Source organism: Rhizophagus irregularis, chromosome 32 (assembly GCF_026210795.1).
Source record: "Rhizophagus irregularis chromosome 32, complete sequence".
In the NCBI taxonomy this organism is placed as follows: Eukaryota; Fungi; Glomeromycota; class Glomeromycetes; order Glomerales; family Glomeraceae; genus Rhizophagus; species Rhizophagus irregularis.
In genome coordinates, this window is record NC_089460.1 from 1294857 (window position 1) to 1314806 (window position 19950).

The 19950-nt window shown below is 36.5% G+C and overlaps 8 protein-coding genes across 8 annotated transcripts; 2 read left to right on the plus strand and 6 right to left on the minus strand.

The window, feature by feature from the left end:
* Positions 1-830: 830 nt before the first annotated feature.
* OCT59_023068 (uncharacterized protein) lies at positions 831-1148 on the minus strand (the record flags this gene model as incomplete). The annotated part of the gene is made up of 1 exon (XM_066150535.1): positions 831-1148. The coding sequence occupies one exon, from the start codon at positions 1146-1148 to the stop codon at positions 831-833; it is 318 nt and encodes a 105-aa protein (XP_066006557.1).
* A 4823-nt stretch (positions 1149-5971) lies between these two features.
* Positions 5972-6310, minus strand: OCT59_023069 (uncharacterized protein; the record flags this gene model as incomplete). The annotated part of the gene is made up of 1 exon (XM_066150536.1): positions 5972-6310. The coding sequence occupies one exon, from the start codon at positions 6308-6310 to the stop codon at positions 5972-5974; it is 339 nt and encodes a 112-aa protein (XP_066006558.1).
* Positions 6311-6624: 314 nt separating this feature from the next.
* On the plus strand, positions 6625-6920 carry OCT59_023070 (uncharacterized protein; the record flags this gene model as incomplete). The annotated part of the gene is made up of 2 exons (XM_066150537.1): positions 6625-6799; positions 6874-6920. 2 exons carry the CDS (start codon positions 6625-6627, stop codon positions 6918-6920), a joined length of 222 nt encoding a protein of 73 aa, XP_066006559.1.
* A 70-nt stretch (positions 6921-6990) lies between these two features.
* On the minus strand, positions 6991-7884 carry OCT59_023071 (uncharacterized protein; the record flags this gene model as incomplete). Its single annotated transcript, XM_066150538.1, has 1 exon — positions 6991-7884. The coding sequence occupies one exon, from the start codon at positions 7882-7884 to the stop codon at positions 6991-6993; it is 894 nt and encodes a 297-aa protein (XP_066006560.1).
* Positions 7885-7922: 38 nt separating this feature from the next.
* OCT59_023072 (uncharacterized protein) lies at positions 7923-9396 on the minus strand (the record flags this gene model as incomplete). The annotated part of the gene is made up of 4 exons (XM_066150539.1): positions 7923-8297; positions 8366-8619; positions 8747-9130; positions 9279-9396. The coding sequence occupies 4 exons, from the start codon at positions 9394-9396 to the stop codon at positions 7923-7925; spliced, it is 1131 nt and encodes a 376-aa protein (XP_066006561.1).
* Positions 9397-10724: 1328 nt separating this feature from the next.
* On the plus strand, positions 10725-11901 carry OCT59_023073 (uncharacterized protein; the record flags this gene model as incomplete). The annotated part of the gene is made up of 3 exons (XM_066150540.1): positions 10725-10739; positions 11051-11807; positions 11876-11901. The coding sequence occupies 3 exons, from the start codon at positions 10725-10727 to the stop codon at positions 11899-11901; spliced, it is 798 nt and encodes a 265-aa protein (XP_066006562.1).
* A 1905-nt stretch (positions 11902-13806) lies between these two features.
* Positions 13807-14943, minus strand: OCT59_023074 (uncharacterized protein; the record flags this gene model as incomplete). Its single annotated transcript, XM_025312468.2, has 1 exon — positions 13807-14943. The coding sequence occupies one exon, from the start codon at positions 14941-14943 to the stop codon at positions 14116-14118; it is 828 nt and encodes a 275-aa protein (XP_025189339.2). The 3' UTR covers positions 13807-14115.
* Positions 14944-15447: 504 nt separating this feature from the next.
* OCT59_023075 (uncharacterized protein) lies at positions 15448-17838 on the minus strand (the record flags this gene model as incomplete). Its single annotated transcript, XM_025312469.2, has 9 exons — positions 15448-15609; positions 15675-16068; positions 16142-16279; positions 16361-16470; positions 16563-17027; positions 17092-17220; positions 17290-17352; positions 17433-17516; positions 17578-17838. The coding sequence occupies 9 exons, from the start codon at positions 17836-17838 to the stop codon at positions 15448-15450; spliced, it is 1806 nt and encodes a 601-aa protein (XP_025189340.1).
* Positions 17839-19950: the final 2112 nt, after the last annotated feature.

The window sequence follows — 19950 nt, forward strand, 5'->3', positions numbered from 1 at the left end:
CAAAGGCCGATTTTATGGAATAGTACTGGCCGAAATTATGGAGCGAATCTTGACTGCGCCTTACTTTGCCATAGTCACGTGATACTGTTCTGGCGACAGAACACCCTCTGTCATAATATAGCAAATTCGGCTAATTCTATTCACCAGTTTGGAGGTACGATATGCATTATTATGGCCGGCCCATTTGATTGTTAAAAAGTGCGCATATTGTAATCCAACTATTACCTATTAGTTGCCGGTAATATGTATGCCGATTTCATATTCAAGATTGGAGGTGCGATTTGTATTACTATGGCCGGCCTATTTGATTGCCAGAAGTGCACCATTTCACAATCCAACTATTGCCTATTTGTTGCCGGCATATTGGCAGGACATTGTAAGCACTTCCGAGGTCCGATTATGGTTTAAACTGGGTCGAGGCAGTATGTATGCTATTTTTTGGCGTCCTAGTGTCCCTAGCGAAAATTTTCTGAGGACACTTTCTAGGGACAACTATGATATCGATTTTGGGGGTTTTAAGTTTACTGATTATGTTCTTCTATGATTGTCCCTAGTGTCCCTAGTGTTCTTAGTAAAAGTAAAGTTATAGGAAAAAATTCGAAACTTATCCTATGCTATATATAGTATGCTATATAGGGTGGTATATAGATACTATATGGATGATATGTGTAATATACATATGCTAAAAAATAAAAAAAAGTTTAGAAGTTTCGATTTTTCATAGGGACGTTAGGGACACTAGGGACACCCACCCAGAAGACTTCCCAGAATTCTAAAATCGTCAAAAAGCCTACTTTTTAGCGTCCTGAAGCGTCCCCAGAAAATTTTCGCTAGGGACAACTTTCTAGGGACAACTTAACTTGTTGCAACATTTTATCAAGAGCCTGTTCTAATGCTTCTGGTGTTTGCCCATCCCGAAACATCTTATCCATCTTCTTTTGATGATAATTTGCTTTCGAATGGCATTTACTTACATGCCAATTACAATACCCATATTTTGATGCTGTCGGTCTTATATACCCATCTTGTTTGCATAGAGATCGCTGGCGTCTTTTCCAGTGAATACTACACCCTTCTGGTCGCATACTTCCACCTCCACAAACAATCCCTTCATCGGAGAGATACTGGCAAATATATTCGGCTCCCATTTGATATTATTCTGGTTAATCTTTACTGTCTATAATAATATTTATTTTTATTTTAAACTTTTTTACAAGGGTATTATATACCAAATCCCAGGTATACTAAATAACATATCCGAAAATTTTTACTATGACCGAACATTCCGAGCTTTCAGAGTTCTTTGACGCTTCCGCCCTTTTTCACCCAAAGGCTGGAAAAGATAAAACAAAAGGCCAGGTAATTCGCTATCCCGGTGAAAAATACTTGTCGGGCATTCCAACTCTGGATGATATAGTTGCAGAAAATGATGATGGATTAACTGTAATCCTTGACGATGCTCTATCCAGTTGCCAAAAAATTCCATTCATGGCTATTGATAGTGAAGGGTCAACAGAAAAGATAAAAGGAATGTACCGCTATGTATTGCGTCTTTATGGTCGCCTTATTAATGGTCAAAAGGCACTGGTAACTCTTATAGGAATTCAGGTTTTCTTTGACATTCTCGTACCAGACAGAGAGACTCCAGATGAATGTGAAGAAAAAGTGAGCGAAATCCTCTCTGGCATTGTGAAATCATTTAAGACGGAGCATATTAAAGCATTCCCTTTCTGCGGATACTATGTAGAAAAAAAGCCATATTTACGAATTTATACGAATAGCACTGGGGAGAGAAAGAAAGCCATTATAGCTGTCCAAGATAATAATTTCGAAACTGCTTCAGATGATTTATACTCATTCCACCAAAAGGTGGCTCGAGAAAATGGAATCCAACTCTCTGGGTGGTCTACATTAAACAAATATATATGCAAGAAAGGCAAGCGGACCAGCCCGCTCTATTCACATGAATTCTATGTATCTATAGAAGATTACTGTCCGCTAGAGGATTTCACAACAATAAGTGACCGATTCCCTATTTCAGCTCTCTTACGGGATCGTACTCTTGTCCTCGCATGGGATATAGAAACGCAATCACAAGAGTTGGGTGAATTTGCCGAAGTCCTTAATCTGAAACAAAATGTCTTTATGATTTGCATGACACTGCATTGGAAAGATGATCCAAAACCGCTAAAGCAAATATGTCTTGTTGACGTTGAGACAGAACCAGATCCACGCTGGACCACAATCGTATGTGGAAACCAAGAAAATCTGCTAAAGGCATTTACTCTCTGCTGGCGAGCATTTGCCCTGACATCCAAGTTGGGTTTAACGATTCAGACTATGATTGGCGTTTCATTATGGAAAGAGCCTATCATCTTAACATTCTCGAATGGATGTGGGAGCGGATGACAGGAAGCTTTAAATCGTCTGAAGAAATAATAAAGTGGAATTATCGTGGAAAGATAGGAGCGAAATCTGAAAATACTTTTAAGAAGAAAGAAAAGAAAAAGAATAATGAGAACACAGATAGTGAAAATTCTTTCCACATTCTTGAGAACGGAGAGGAGGATACGGAAGTCAAAGAATTTCTGGGCAGTCCGATTAAGATCAAAATTTCTGCGAAAGATAATTTCTTTTCCAGCTTCCTTAAACTGCCAGGATGTGTACCAATTGACGTTAGAGTTTCTCTCAAAAAGCGTTATCCTCGTTCTGAAGTCGAAAAGGAAGGCTCACTTAAATTCTTCTTACAAAAATGCGGTCTTGACGCTAAAGCTGACATGCCATACGATAAATTGTGGAAAACATATTCAGAGGCGAAAAGGGACCCGTCCCCATCAACTGCAAGGAAAATGCGGGAAGTAGCATATTACTGTATTATAGATGCACTGCGTTGCCAGGAGCTTTTGGTAAAGCTAAGTCAAATAAATGAATACAGAGAAGTCGTTTCTATAGCTTATGTATCTTTATTCGACACACACTATCGCGCAAATGGAATGAAGGTACGAAACTTTCTAGGCGCTTATGCTTTTAAGCGTGATATGTTATTTAATGCAAGGATTCCTGAAAAGGTGGAAAAGGGTAAGTATCCCGGTGCATATGTTTTTCCACCTAAAAAAGGTATCGAGACGAAAAGGCCGGTAACGGGATTGGATTTTACATCTTTATATCCAAGCCTTATTATGGCCTATAACCTCTCTCCAGAAAAATTTATATTTAATCCAGAGGAGGCTGTCATTATAAAAAAGAATGGGAACACTTTACACGAGATTAGCTTTCCATTCAATAAGTGCACTATTCAAGCTTGGTGCGTAAGACATGATAATCGATCTGAGAAGAAAGGTTTATACCCGACCGTATTAGAGGAATTATCTGCGATGAGACTAGAACTTAAAGCGCAACTTGCCTCATTAGGAAAGAAGAAGGTTCAACTTGGAAAGATAATAAGTTCGTTGAAAGAAAAGGGTAAAAGAATCCCTGAGAAGTTAGATTTAGAATATAAAACTCTTTGCTTCAAACATGACTGCTTGGATTCAAAGCAGAAAGCTGTAAAGTTATTTATGAATACCTTTTATGGAGAGGCCAGAAACCCATTATCTTTAATCTTTCTCCGTGCATTGGCCGGAGGAACTACTTCCGCTGGCAAATACATTATCAAACTCGTTGCAGAATATGTGAAAAAGAAAGGCTTTAGAATCAAATACGGGGATACTAATTCTTTGTATCTTACATGTTCAGATAAGTATTTTGAAAAATGCGATGAAGCCTTTTCCAGAGGTGAACTTTCTAAAGAAGCGTACTGGACCGAAATGGTCAAAATTACTATGGATGTAATAAAAAAGTTGCGCGATCAGATTAATGCCTATCTTAGGATAAAAACCAGCACATCTTATCTTAAGATGGCTTACGAAAAGGTATTATTTCCTGTCTGCTTTACTGGCAAAAAAAAGTACTTTGGAATTGGGTATGAAGATGAAGTAAACTTTAGACCAGATGATCTCTTTAAGAAAGGAATTGATACTGTAAAGCAAGGTAAATCCCAGCTTCTCAAATTCATCGGAGAGAAGATTATGAGAGAGGCTATGGATATTAATAATACACGTTCAATTCACGATATTGTTGAAGATACTCTTAGAGAAGCCCGGAACAAGGAATGGGATTTCAATGAATTTATCGTAATGGGTATATGGAAGCCTAAGAAAAATAATCTCTGCAACAATCGCTTTGTGAAATGTATGAGAGAGAGAAATGAGAGGATTCCTGATCCCGGCGAACGCTTTAGTTATGTTGTTGTGAAGGGTCCCCGCCTTCGTAGTGAGGAAGGCCAGTTAATACCATATAGAGTTGGGGATTATATGGAGTATGCGGGTATAGCAAAAGAGAAAAACATAGAAATAGATATCAATTATTATTTAGGCACTACGGTTAGAATGTGCGCACGCTTTATCAATAAGGATGATAGATACCAACCACCACCTTCACATAAAATTATGCAACTTAAATATTTGGATGAAAAGGAAAAGCAGACCGACAAATATTCCCAGGATGAGGCAACAAAATGGCTTAAAAAATATATAAAAGGCTTACAATGAACTTTTTAGGTATTTCGATGATTCGTCCGAAGCGGATATAGACGAGATCATCGAATTATATGAATAAGTACTCTTAGCGGGATGTGGCAATTTCAGCTAAAAAACTTAGTCATTTAATAATATTTATATATTTTTTTTTTCTCGTACAATAATACCGGCTAACTTCAATTTCTATCTCCGAACTTCAGCGACAAGCGCGCCTAGGATGACCACTCCAATATTCCGGCCTCCGATCATATAGCCCGGCCTCAGATATGCCCGAAGATGATCATTAGTATTTTAATTTGGCAAAACCGTATCCTTGAGATACGATCAGCCGAAAAATCCACATATTTTAAAGATAAGCTTTATTGGTATAATGGCCGAACTACGTGACCAAGTTTCCCAGTACATAGGCTTCGAACCCAACAAAATCCATTTCCCGATCACAGAAGATGATAGATGGTTATTTCGCAAAATAATAGCGGATCAGGAAGGGATGAGAGATATCGTAATGGATGACTATCAATATTTACTACAACACGGTTATAATAGTAAGGGAGGTAACCGGATCCATATTGGATGGTTGTTTGCATGTACACTGGCCCAAGCTAAAAAAATATTAATAAATCTGCCCGAAGATTTATCAAAAAAGGTATTAGCCTACATCCAAAGAAGATTCAGAGAAGTCCCGCTCGCGCCAGTACTTATACGGTAGTTGATTAGGATTTGAGATGATAAATATCTGGCCTATTTCTATATTTTTTGTAGGTGAAGTATCGGTCACTTTCTTTCGGCTTAGCGCTCCACATATTCCATATTTTTTTCCCGATCACAAGCCATATAATTGCAATCAGTAGTAAGGTAAGTATGGAATATATTAACATAGGCGACATTAAGGAGTCCGCAACAATAGGAATAGCCAGTAGTAGAGGTATTGATTGGGCTGATGATACCATTTCTGCGCCACCTGCGGAAATAATTTGGGATGAATCATTTATAGGCGGGGGTAGAGGGGATATTTCATTATTTTCCTTCAATTCTAACTGGTCTCTGAGGGACCTATTTTCTTCCATTAAATTTGATCGCGCCGAATACAAAGCATCTATTTCCCAACTGGTTATCTCATGTGTCGCTTCTATCCCTTTTTCCATACATTCTATTGTATATTCTTTTGAATTATGGTCCTCCTTCGCTCGTTCTAATTCAAGCCTGAGGGATTCTATTTCAGATGAGCTTATTTGGGGTGGCTCCCCTCCCGTTACATCCAAATCATGATATGTACGCTCTAGATCTATGTCCTCCAACTTACCTTCCAATTCGCGTATTTTAGTTTCGAGAAAGAATCTGGACTTGTCGCGGACGAAGCTTTCTGGACCAAAGTCGCCTTTCTCTTCAGTGTTTTAATCTCTCGATTTGAGCGATTGGATTTTAGCAGTATATTTGACTTCAAGCTCATGTTGACTTTCGGAATGAGACTTCCGTTCAGAAATAAGTTGGGATCTAACCTTAGTACTGGACGCGTTTAACTGGCTAGCTTTATTTTCAAACTCCTTTTCTCGCTCATTGTACTTATCTACCAGCTTTTCGCTGAGATCATTAATTTCGGCTTTAGATTTAATAGCGGAATATAATTTTTCTTTAAACTCTTGCTCATATGTACCACCAAGTCGTTGTCCGACCCCCTTAAAGGAATCATTATCTTTATTATTGATATTTTTCAAGGTATATACATTGGTCATAGCCTTTTTTTTTGGCTTAGTTGCTAATATAAAAAATGTGTCTAAAAATTTCTGGACTGAATCTACCGAAAATATATCGATAGTACTGAATATACCGAATATATCGGATGGATCGAATGTACCGAATCTACCGAAAATAAATCGATAATATCGAACAAAAATCGATTGAATATCGAAATTATATCGAAAATACACTGATAATTTTTCGAAAGATTTTTTTATATCTATCTGTAAAAAATGCTTCGGTATCTACGTTCAGATGCGACCTCCTATCAGCTGAAGATATTCAGGATATTATTAAAGCTAAAAATTCAATGAAGCGAGCATCAGAAGCCATGGCTAACAAGTACAAAATATCATCACGACGGGTATATCAAATATGGAGAGGAGCCTATCCACAAATAGATCCTAAAGACATAAATCAATTTTCGGAAGAACCTGGTTCGCCTCAGCAAGCAGACCCTGTGGAATGTAATGTTATTTCTGAAAGTAAGGTAAAAAAGTTTGGAGGAAAAAAAACTAAGTCTAAATCCGTTCGTATCTCTGAATTACCTGTTATTCAGACACCACTAGCTTCAATAAGCTCAAAAAGTTTAAATATAAGCAATGAGGAATTAGAAGCATTTTGTGAGAAAGAAGATAAGAGAGGCGAAAAAATCACAGAAGAAATGAATAGGATACTAGTCACGTAAAAGATATTTTTCATTTAGTTCATTATAACGTAATAACAACTCCTCACATAATTCATTGAGATTTTCTTTAGACTTAAGAGTGTTATATAACATTCTTTCAAGCTCCTCATAACTCACTTTTTTTTTTAATGTCACATCTGCATCCAAGTCCTGTGAAATCTTGTCTGGAGCTGGCAGATCATCACATTCGGGAGTAGTCCTCACACAATTCACCTCGAGCTTATTCTTGATCTTATGCATAGTCACTGGGATGATATAATCCTTTCCATTAAGAGGGATCTTTAGCTCGTTAGTAGCCCAATTCACTGCGCACCTATATTTCTTTAAAAGTTGGTTAGAAAATATTAGCGTCGGCTTTTTATATCTCACGACAACAAAATCTTCATGAATGGTAAGTCCAGGGGCTAGAGTAATTGGTAGATTGCGTACGACACCAACAGATTTAACGGGAACAGTGGAGATGCCTTCAAGATCATGTATCTCAGATTTATCGATTTTATCTCCCACGCGTTCAACAATATTCTCCGTTATGATAGGGGGTTCAGCTCCAGAGTCGAGAGTCATAGCCGGAATCTTTAAATGCCTGATTTTACACTTCACGGTCGCAACACTTGTCTTCGGCTCCTTCTTCTTGACGAAATTTATTTCCATGGGATCATCCAAAGACTCCTCTTCCAGACTGGACTCATCTGAATCTTTTGAAGATAATGATACATCATTTTGGGATACTATCTTTGCCTCTGTAGAAGCCACTATCTGTTTGGACGCAATGAGACCAGAATCTTGGAAAAAATGTGGGGGGAAGATTAGTTTAAGCTCACTATGAAGGACTTTACGAATAGTCTCCTCTAGTGGTATTTCTCTCAGCTTGGCACTAGACATCTCTTTAGAGGATAATTTCTCAGATTCACTCCCCTTCTTCACTTTTTTTTTGTCTTGGCAATATTAACAGTAATATCGCCTCCAGAATCGGAAGAATCATCTGAACTTGAATCAGAATCAGAACTATCGCTAGATGAGCTATCGGAAGAAGAAGAAGAATCTGAATCTGGTTCTATAGCGAGATTAACCTTACTCTTTTTAGACTTCTTACTTTTCTTTTTCTTCTTTACAGAGCACTTACGAGAAGTGTGTCCAAATCTACCGCACTTAGAACATTTCTTAACGGCACTTTTAACGGCGGATTTGATAGCATTTATTGTGGCACTATTTAGTGTCATCCCGGCTATACTATCAGTAATATCATTCACAGGGTCATAATTATAATCATTTTCAGGTTGCTTATTTGATTTTGTCTTTAGTAGCTCACTTAAAAATCGTCTAATAATAAGGTCTTCCCCTCTCTTATTGGCCGATTTTTTACTATTATCGAAGTCTTAGTCGCTTGAGGCATAGTCTCCTGCAATGATTTAATAGAAGATTGTAAATCGGTGTTTTGTTGAGCTGTTTGAGGCTGTGAGGAAGCCATTGTAGTTTTTATCAAGTCCTCGATTTCATTTTTAGTCATCCCACCCCCTGATCTGTTAGTATCTGCATATGGATTGGCTGTCGGAAAAATAGGAAGAGAAGATGGTGCACTCTTTTGAGATAATGTAAATTTTTCTGCTTCGGCCAGAGCTTTGTAATATTATCCTGTGTATCATAAAATTTAGCCATCATTCGAATATTATATTGGTTCATAGGATTTAAGCCACGAATAAATTGCTCCCCTTTTGCTGTTCTGGAGTCATTTCAGCCAATTTACCAACCTTTTTGGTTCGGGCAGAAAACTGCTCAACTGACATATCACCTTGCATGAGCTGACCGAAAACTGCCGTCTGTTTTAAGTGTTCAACTGTCGTATAGGCAGTTCTAAATAAGTAAAGAAGTTGACCAAGTTTGATGCCAGGAGCAATTGTAACAACAGGTAAATTACCACCAGCATTAGGTGCCACTGGTGCATTATCTACAGGTTCGCCACCAGCTATGGACCAGTCTTCATCCCAAGTACCATTTGGAATAATATCAGCACCAGTTGCAATACCTGCACCAATTCTACCAATTTCTGCGGCCGCCTTACCTTGAAATTCTCCAGCAGTATTCAAAGCTCCAATTTGTCCACCACCATTTCCGGCAGCCAAACCTCTAACTGCAGTTAAAGTAGCTACTCCCAATTTGTCCGAGAGATTATTACATCTCCAATTTTACCCTTAACACGAGTATTGTACCAATTCAATGCATCGCCTGCAAGGCATGATACTACTAATCCAAATGCCTCTTCTTCTTAGGAGCCTGACCTGCACCAGGTGCAACATTTATCCGACTAGCTATTATATATCTTTGCATGTCTCTAAGCCAATTTTCTGGATCTTCGCCAGGACGTCCATAAAATATTGGGGGTCCATATCCAACCATTCCTATCTGTTGTATATTAAGTGGATTATTCTGAAGCGCCAAAATTTGTCCTTGCAAATTTAAATTATTCTGGCGTTCTGCTTGGGTCTTATTTTTCCATTTCTCATATCGCTCATATAACCTGTCTTGATTAAATTCTAACAGACCTATATCCCCTCTACTTAGCTGTAAGTGGTGGGCATTTCGCTGATACAATAATTGTAAGGCAAATTTTTCTTGTATCAGTACACCTATACGGGTTTGCTTTCTTGCTATATTAGCTATCATTCTATTTACCTGGTTTTGAGCATTGGTCCGCAACTGATGGAGATCACCAATAACATTAGCCATCTCACCTTCAGCAAGATCTCTTCGCGTAATAGCAAGATCTCGCTCCGCATCATAGCGCCTTCTTTCTTTCCTCGGACTAAATCCTGATGCAAATTATTTTTTTTTTGACGTATCTGCCTTGTCGCCCTTTTTATTTGGTCTATTAGAATATCTCTGGTCATTGTCCTATTATTTAGATAACCATCTATAGCATTTGCTAGCTCTGTGATTGTGGCCATATTATCATCAGAATTATACAAGTCCGGAGAATTACCTCTTTCCGGTGAATTTTTTCGTGATGAGATAGTCCTGATCCGGCATTGCAATTTCTTTACCTGCTCCTCGGAATCTACTAACAGACTCTCTATACTAGAAATATGTTTTTCATTATCACGAATATCCTTCTTAGCTTGATATAGTTGCTTTTTTAGGCTGGAGATTTCGGATTTTAGCTCTGCTATCTCCTCTTTCGAAGCATTCTCAAGACGTTCTATCTCACCGTTAAGAGTTTGGATTTCTTGTTCACAATGGACACATTCACGTTCCAGCTCCCCTGATCTGCTTTTCATTTTGGCAGTTACTATCAACTTCTGCTTGCAATTCACTACGAAGATGGTAGTTCTCCTCCTCCAGCTCAGCTTTATATTCTTCACATGTTCTTCTCTGCCTTAGATGGGGGCCTCCGAAATGCCATTCTTTTTTGTGATTATAAAAGAGAATCAGAATGAGCCAACCACAAATCTTGATAGACCCTATTGAGGCTCAGAGAATTGAAAAAAATATCATATTGCGTGGAATATATTATCGCCCAACTGGCTATTATTCTAATCCCAAATCGTTAAGAGATGTATGTAAAAAAGAGGAGCACCAATTCCGCCTAAGTGAATGTAAAGATTTTTTAGAAAATCAAGAGTCATACCAAATTAATAAAACCTCTCCAAAATACATCCCTAGAGTCAGCTATGGGCGAATAACACGTCCCAATTGCGTACATCAGTGCGATATACTATTTCTCACACATGATCGTTATAGAGGTAAAAAATATAAAGCAGTGCTTAATATAATAGACTGTGCCTCCAGATACAAAGCTTCAGTTCCACTTAGATCGAAGAAAAGTTCTGAGGTTGCTAAAGCATTTAGGAAAATATATGATGACCCTAGTAATCCTCTTACCTATCCTAAATTACTTCAAACAGATAATGGGCGAGAATGGATGGGCGAGACTTCCCGACTAATGCAAGAGCACAATGTTATAATTCGAGTGATTGGCCCATATAGTCATAGAGGACTTGCTTTTGTGGAGCGTTTTAACCAAACACTCTCAAAAATTCTATACAAAATCCAGTATGCTATTGAATCAATAACTTCCGATCCTCAATTAATAAGAGCATGGGTTAGATATATACCAGTAGTTATTGATTATCTAAATAATTATCCCACGCGCCTTATTCGAGAACCAGGATCAGAAAAGTGGGGACTCGAGCCAGTGAAAGCCATTGTATTAGATCGAGTAGAATCTAAACCATCTACAAAATATAAGCGCCCGGTTGGAAAAGATGAAATAGCATTAAAGAAAGGTGATTCTATTCGCTACCTACTTGCCAATGCAGAATGGGAAGGGGGTATGGAGAATCAGAAAAGAGCAACTGACCCTATATGGTCGCCTTCTATTCATAAAATTCAAAAAGTTGTTGTTATAAAGAATGAGCCAGTTTTATATTATCTCGATGGTGAATTTGCACCATCTCGCGGGTTTGTGCGAGAAGAACTTATGTTAATAGCTGATCCAGAAAGGGTTGGTCGTCCGCCTCAAAGCATATTGTCTGTACATATTGCATATGCTTCCCCTACTAATAGTGAACTAGATCAAGCGAAGAATTATGCTAAGAAGCGCAATAGTCAATATCTAGGAAAGACCGGACGAACAAATGGCCATAGCATATATCTTTGGTCTTGTAAGAATGGTGCGCATCAGTGGGAGTATCCATTAAAATATATTATGAAAAAATTTGAATGGTGTCCTCTTTGCCATCATACTACCGAAAGAACTGTACGATATATTTTTGAGGATTTGTTAAGCAAGAAATTTCCACCATGTAGGGGTAAGTTCTTAGATGGACTACACTTGGATGGATATAATGAGGAATTGCGTCTTGCATTTGAATTCCAGGGTCCTCAACACTATCATCACAATAATTTCTATCACCGGGGGAATGAAAATCTAAAATCACAAAATATGCGCGATCAAAAGAAGCGGGATATATGCGAAGGACCAAGATATATGCCTTATCGAAGTGCCATACACATGTGATCTTTTGCCTTTCATTAAGCATACACTGATCGAGAAAGGATTCTTGGATAAAGCGAAGGAATAGGTCCATCCCAGAAATTTTTTGGGCTAAGAAATTCATTTTGGCATAATATGCAATACTGTATGGAATTCTTTGTGTATAACGTTGACGAGATCTCCAGAAAATCTTTGGATCGAATGAAGGGTAATAAATATAGTCCAGATTGGCCTTTTCGCCTTTTAGTGACTGGAGGCTCACATAGTGGAAAAACTAATATGGTTATAAACCTTATTCTTGGTAACAAACTTCAGCGCATGTTTAAAGGCAAGAAGGGGAATAGATATATTAAAAATGATCACCTCCACTGGTAAAAAAATGGTCTATCCTACACATATCCTACACATATCTTACATATATCGGGTACTCAAAATGTAGAAAATCATACACAAATAATACACATATCATACACATATCGATACTTATATATATAAGTATACCTATCAGTACTGATATATATATGATATATATATTAGTACCCGATACGTGTATGATATGTGTATTATTCCGTGTACGATTTTCTACATTTTAAGTACTCAATATGTGTAAGATATGTGTAGGATAAATCATTTTTTTACCAGTGCTCGTATTAGTTGGAAAACATGCTGAGCCTAAATGGGAGCTGGTTAAAAATGCTTTCCATATTTTTGCAAATAGCCCTGACCCATATCGGGAGAATATCTCATTTCAAACAATAAAGGCCGAAAAAATTCCAGATATAAGCAAATTCTCCCCAAAAGGAAGCACTGTTATTGTTTTTGAAGATCTCTGCGCTGAATCAAAAAAAATACAAGAACGTATCGTCCCTTACTTTATTAGCGGTCGGCATCAAAACATCTCACCAATATATGTAACTCAGAAATATCAAGCTGTACCAAAGATAATTCGTGAAAGTATCTCACATCTAGTCATGTTCCGAGGGAGTCGATCTAGAGAAGACATATGTAGGGTTGTACGTCAATATACGGATGATCCGAAAAAGGCATCCAAGATTATTGACAAGCATTTGCGAAATCAGAATTTTATAGTTTTTGATTTTACTAAGGCGATAGAAGATCCATTAGCGATTAGACTAGGTTGGGATACTCCTTTGAAGCTGGACGAGTAGAATCTGACTTCATGGATGCCAGCTCTTTTTCCGCCTCCTGCACCTGCATTTTCAGATCTTCAATCTCATAGCGCATTTTCTTATTTGCATTAACCCGCTCATTATACTTTAGATTTACATCTCGCATGAACTTCTCGAAAGTTCTTTTATTATAATCGAGCAGGTGCTGGGATAGTACTTTAAGCTCATTCATAACCCGGCGATTATTCTCTTCCTCGTGATCATACTTTAGCGCCTCCGGCCAAGTGATATTATCAGTTTGAGTATCATTATCTGAGACAAATATAAATGGTATTTTTTGAACGATGTCGGGCACTCTGGCCAACTTTGGGTTCGTCTCTGGTGCATTAATCTTTTCTGATATCTAATAGCTTCATGTTTTAAAAACGACTCTACAATTGGATTAATTTCACTGGCCTCTTTCTCAGATAATGGGTTACGCTTCCGTGATGTGAGACGAATCCATGCCTCATTTATTATGGAAGCTGGTAACTTAGCTAGCAATTCAGAATATGCTTGGTTAAATGCCATTATATATTTATACATGGCGCAAAAAAATGGAATTCCATGAAATTTCAAAAAAATAGACCACCAGGGTTAGTTTTATTATAATACAAATAATACATTTATGGCCTTTTTATAAATAAGAAGAGACACGCTAGATGGATCAAAAATTTATGTCACACATGCCTAGGCCATAAGGTGTGGACAATATATTATTTTATTAAGGCAATATTCGAGATCTGGGTTAAGGACTAATCTAGAAAATTTGGCAGGTGATACATTTCATCTATAGCACCTTCGACCAATTTTACTAGGCGATCATGTATGTAGATTATTTAGCATAAAAAATAAAGAATAAGTTATACATTGCACCTTTGGCTAAATAATATTAATTTTCAGTTAAAAGCAATAGTCTATAATTAAGATATTTCTCAGAATCAGTCAAGTCAGTTAGACAATTGTGATTAGTGTTCCATCCTTCAATCTCAACGCAGTGCCTTTTGGCTGTTTTGCATACCGAGACGAGATAAATATTTCGCCTGTATCACTTTTGCAATTCGATGACTGATAAGAAGTTGGTGGAATCATTTCTTGGTTACCAGAGGTAACAGAAATACAAGCTGGCTCAAAATTTGGAGCACTAGGCATAGTATTTTCTGCTATAGTTGCTTTAGCCTGCGCATAAGCTTCATAGAGAATTGTACGAGTATCATAATCATGTGATATCGATGCCAATTTATCCTTTTCTGAGTGTGAGGTAGATTGGGAGAAAAGCTCTAGACGAAGACGATTAATTTTAGCCTCTTCTTGTAATATATATTGTTTATATACCCAAATAGTAGATTCTCTTTCATCAATAGATTGGAGAATTTCTTTTCTTCTTGCATGTTCATTTGAAATAATATCTCCATTAATACATCTCTTAAGATGGTTATCTTGATAGCAAGTTTCTAAACAAGGAGTTTTAGATATGAAAACTAAGGAGTCACATACACTGCAATATATATAATCGGATTCATGACCATAAACTCTATCACTGCTTTTAATATGTTTTCCAATCATTGTAATGTATCCATTCTTAGAAAAGATTCTTGGATTCTCTTCTAGTATTTTTCTAAATGGAATACGAATGCGAGAGCACCACATTTCTGGTGTTTCATAATCATATCGATCACGTAAAAGACCTAATTCTCCAGATATTCTTTGATATTCTTTAAAGTTTACATTACCAAGTCTAACTGAACTAAGCTTATAATAGGCACTACTATCTAAATCCATATTAGTGTTTTAATAGATTATAACAGATTATAACGATTTTATAATGTTTTAGCGATTTTAGCTGATTTAGCAATATTATACTCTAATAAATATCAGATTCAAATTTATCTGAATTTGGTTAAGCAGTTTTAATGATATATAGAGGTTTTATTGATTTGTAGCCAATTTAGAGAGGACTACATACTAGTAAATACAATTCATTTTATTCGATTGGGATCCTAAGCTAATTTTATATTTACATGCGCCTTCGGCTAAATCAGTTTAGTATATCGTATCACAGGTATCTCAAAATCACGAGATGATCGGCCTTTTTTTTTCTGGAATTATACATTTAATTTTCGGGACACGTATTAAATAAACACTAGGGCTGATGTGAGTGGATAAAGAATACTTTATTAATTTTACTTTATTATTTTTTTTTATTGATAAGCATACACATAAACCAATGAGTTATTGTACATGACTGATAAAAAATAAAATCAGAATTTTTTTTAGTGGCTTTATTTATGACTTTTTGCTTTTGGGAGTCCACCAAGGTTTACGAATTTGCTTTGATTTAAAATGAGCAGTGGGTTTGGAAGTATCAAGATCATCAAAAATATCGTCAAATGCGTGATGCATAGTTTCTAGATTTATTATTATTTCGCATGTTTTATTATACATTTCCTACAAATGTGTTAAAATAGATTAGTGATGCGATTTTTCTGATGATAAACAAATGGAATAATTACCAATACTGATTTGATAACATTCATAGACATTTTGAGTTTTTTAATACTTTGTAGGTTCGTAGGAAGCTCAAATTTGGGTCCCGGAAAAACGAGATAAAATCCTTCTACTAAATTCTCAACCAACATTTGCCCGCTTGTGCCGGAAAACTGCAGGAAAGGCACTTGAATGGCCTTAGCCTGTTCATCGTTGAGTTGATATTCTAATAATCCATTTAAAATGGATTGATTAATACGTGCTGAACGACAGCGGTCACTGATGGCTTTAGATGCTGTGGTGTAGGCCGAAAATTCCCATTCCCCAACATCAATTCCCGACATTGACAAAAAACGCACGTCACATTTACGTCCCTTAAGATGATCTACACTCCTGCTTAGCGAACAAAATGATTCGCCCCTAAATAATAAAATTATAACATGTAAAAATAGCCATGTTATTCAGAATGAAGCAATCGATCATTTATACTAACCATTTTGAATATATTTGATAATTCTTGTTTAATCCTTCCACAATGTACGCACAGGTTTTTAAAATAACATCAATCTCCGTATGTGTATTCTTCGCATTGTAATCCAAGATGTCAGCTTGGTCTTTGCTTTTATAAATGCTGTATAAATTAATAAAAGAGTTGGAATCACAAAGAAATAAAGAAATAGAAAAAATTTTAGGCTAAAACAAATTCACTTACAAATCAGCATAAATTTTGGTGATTTTGTAGATGTAGCTACTTTTTTCAGAGCTAAGATGCTTTTCCGTACAGAGTTTATAAGCCTCGTCTATTTGCCCTTTAAGCACCATCTATAAAAATAATGAGTAATCTGAATAATATTAGTAATATGTATATATTGCACATAGAACACTAAAATAAATTCGAAGAAAACAAAACACACATCCTCAACTATTTTGACAAACGAACATTCTTCGTCGGGCATCTCGGAAACTTGTAACAAAGCTTCATAATCTTTCATTATGAAATCTCTATCCTCGATCGAGAACCATTTCCTCATTTGCGCAGATAAGTCGATTATCTGCGACGCTCCGTAGCGTAGTATGGCTTTCTCAACGGCCGATAGTCTCTTCTTTCTTTTAGTTGCTTTCGCGTTCGCGGACATGTTCTTAGCAACAATATCATTAAAATCTTTCCCCGAGGGTAAAGTCCAGGGTTTTTTATTGTCAAGGACGGAATCAAGAGCTTCTTCTGGAGCAGGTACATCTTCTTCATCGCTATTATAATCATGGGAGGAATAATCATCATCATCTTGGGAGAAATCGTCATTGTCATCTTCATCATCCGATGGTAACAGATTTAGGGGTGTCGCCTTCTCAAGTCTGGTACCATCAGGTAATGTGTCCCCCTAAATAAAATTAAATCAATTATCTTCTGTAAAAGGTACAACAAAAATTAAGTTATATACTGACCCTTTTTCCTGGTGACGTTTTCTTTTTTGGTGGCTGAAGCTGGAAACGAGTTTGTTTTGTTTGTTTTCGTTCTTCATCACCTGATACACCTTCATCATACGGACTATCCCTCTTCTCAGATATGTTAACCTATTAGGCATGAATAGTTATGTAAGAATACCTTTTAATAAATATATATAATCGAGCTAATATACTAACCACTTCAGCATTCTCTTCAATCTTCCTCTTTTTATTACTTCTTTGTTCTTGAATGTCCAATGTCTTGATAATAATAATAATAATAATAAAATGACTTCATTTATATTTGGAAAATAACAATAACAGGAAAATAAAAAAAATACCTCTCCTAATCGTGTTGTTGCTTTCTCTGCAATCAATACTTTTGCTATATGTACGTTTTTATGCACTTCCCGGTCGGTTTTCCTCTATAAAATGATAGGTCAATATTTGCATGAATTTGTGTTATGAAAAAGACAGTTAACTTACTATATCAAATTCATGGTCCAATTGTTCAAAAAATTCGCCAATTTCTCTTCTTTCAAACGTGTCTTCGATACTATCAAATATTTTTTTCGCCTTTCTCTTTACTCCATTCTTTACGATAGAGGAATCACTAACCTTTTTGAAAGTTTTTATAAGTGCATATAAAATATCTTGTTTGCTGTCGGAAGTGAACATCAAATCGTCATTATCTTTGAGGCAATTAAGGCAGTTTAAAATGCTCCCAGTCGGCAGTTTCAGAACCATTTATGTATTCTTCAATATAACGATCAAAATTCATATCTAGAAAGATTATCGTTAAACATGAAACACAAGGGATTAAATTTCGATTTCCTTGGATAATTGCAACGTAAACAGAATTTTTTTGTGCCACAACATAATATTCTGGAAAAGAGGCTCAGGCTGAGGCACTAAGAGCCGTTACGAGCATGTAACGAGTCATAGCGGTTTACCCGTAGACTCTAATCCAAGCATCGACCAAAGGGCTGAACCATATGGACGTAGGACATTACATTGTTGGTATACTGGAAAAGAAGCTCAGGCTGAGGCACTAAGAGCCGTTACGAGCATGTAACGAGTCATAGCGGTTTACCCGTAGACTCTAATCCAAGCATCGGCCAAAGGGCTGAACCATATGGACGTAGGATACCGCCAACGCATCCTTTCATTTGTGGCAATGTGAAAAAAATACTTACTTGAGTTAGGCAAAATATTTTCTTGGGATAACGAGTAGATTATACTACGAGTCTACGATTACGCTAAGCCACTTTATTTAATAGTTATCACATCTGTACGACATACCGTATTAATTATATGTGGTGTTTTAATCACCGATCACTTTGCAATACAGCAATGAACACAGAAAAAATTTTAGATGCAAATGCCCGAAGGTTGAAATTTTATTAATTTTTCAGATACATTTCTGATAGAGATAGCGAACGAAATGTATGATACTATCAAAGAGGGAGGGAATACGCGGATCCTAAGCCATTTAATGCGAGTCCCAGCATCATGTTATTTCTTTGCTCTCTCTACAACTAATTTGTTTCTATCGCTGATATCTCTATCTATAAATTTCTTACACTCTCAACTATACATACAATATTGTCGCCTATCTATATCGCCCTTTTCATTCCAACCCACATAGATCATGTAAAAGGTTAAGTTTCGCAAGAAAAATATTCCGTGATAATTTCGAACCTATAGTACCGTAATTTTTGATAAATACGCTATTAATCCATTTCATTTCACCCTTACCATTATATTTCATTTTTGTAACATTCCAGTCCATCAAATATTTGTTGCTTATTACGCAAATCATGGCACGGGGAGTTGTTATAAAGCATGTGACGAACATCAGGCATTTTATATTTTTATTGTGCTGATTTGACACGTGCCGTCAATCACGATTTTCTCGGCGAAGATCAAAATGCCGATATATAACAAGAAGAGCAATATGTCCGTTTTATTATGGAACATCTATAGCGGAAAATCGATTAAGATCGTGATGACATGTTTCAAGAAGCTAGCCGAGCAATAAAACCAACATACCTTCTAATACTTTACGGAAAATACAAGTTCGTTTGATTGTTAATATCAATGATTTTAATAATGGTAAGCTTGATTGGTTTGAATTTTTGTTTTACTTGCGCAAGACAGATAAAAGGATTCACTAACAGGGACATCACCTTTTTATATAATTTCCAGGATCGATTTTGGAATACACTTTTGGGGAAATTATGTTAATATAAACGCATCGCGAGAATCTGATCAACAGACTCTCCTTAACAATAAAAGAATTTAACACTATCCATATATAAAGATCATCAAGGGGTCCTTTTACAATAATATACGTAATAATTTTGAGAATATGCGAGAAAGTTTGAGAATAAAAGTCCCTGGATCTTCGCTGGCAATCTTATTGCCCAATAATTTGCCAATCCAGATTTCCTAAATTACCTGTATTAACATGCGAGTAATAAAAAATTAGTACTGTATGTACATTGAATCGCCACAAGAAAAATATTTGACTACATTGCTCGGGTCACTTAGTGGCCTAAACGTCTTTATTTACATGATATGATGCCATTCTATGACTTTAGACTATTTATTATACACGATTATTTTTTCGAACGATATTCATCTATTCTAGTTTTTTTTCTAAAGTTTACCAACACATGCTGTGTCATATGATAATCGTGAAGACTCTTCACACTTCCAACCGATAGAAGCAGGATCTACTGGTAATTCAATGACGTCTTACTGCGCATAACATATACTGCGGAGAAGTAGAGATGACGTACTTACTGCGCATGATATATTTAGAAGTACGATATCTAAGCCACCCACGTGATTCGA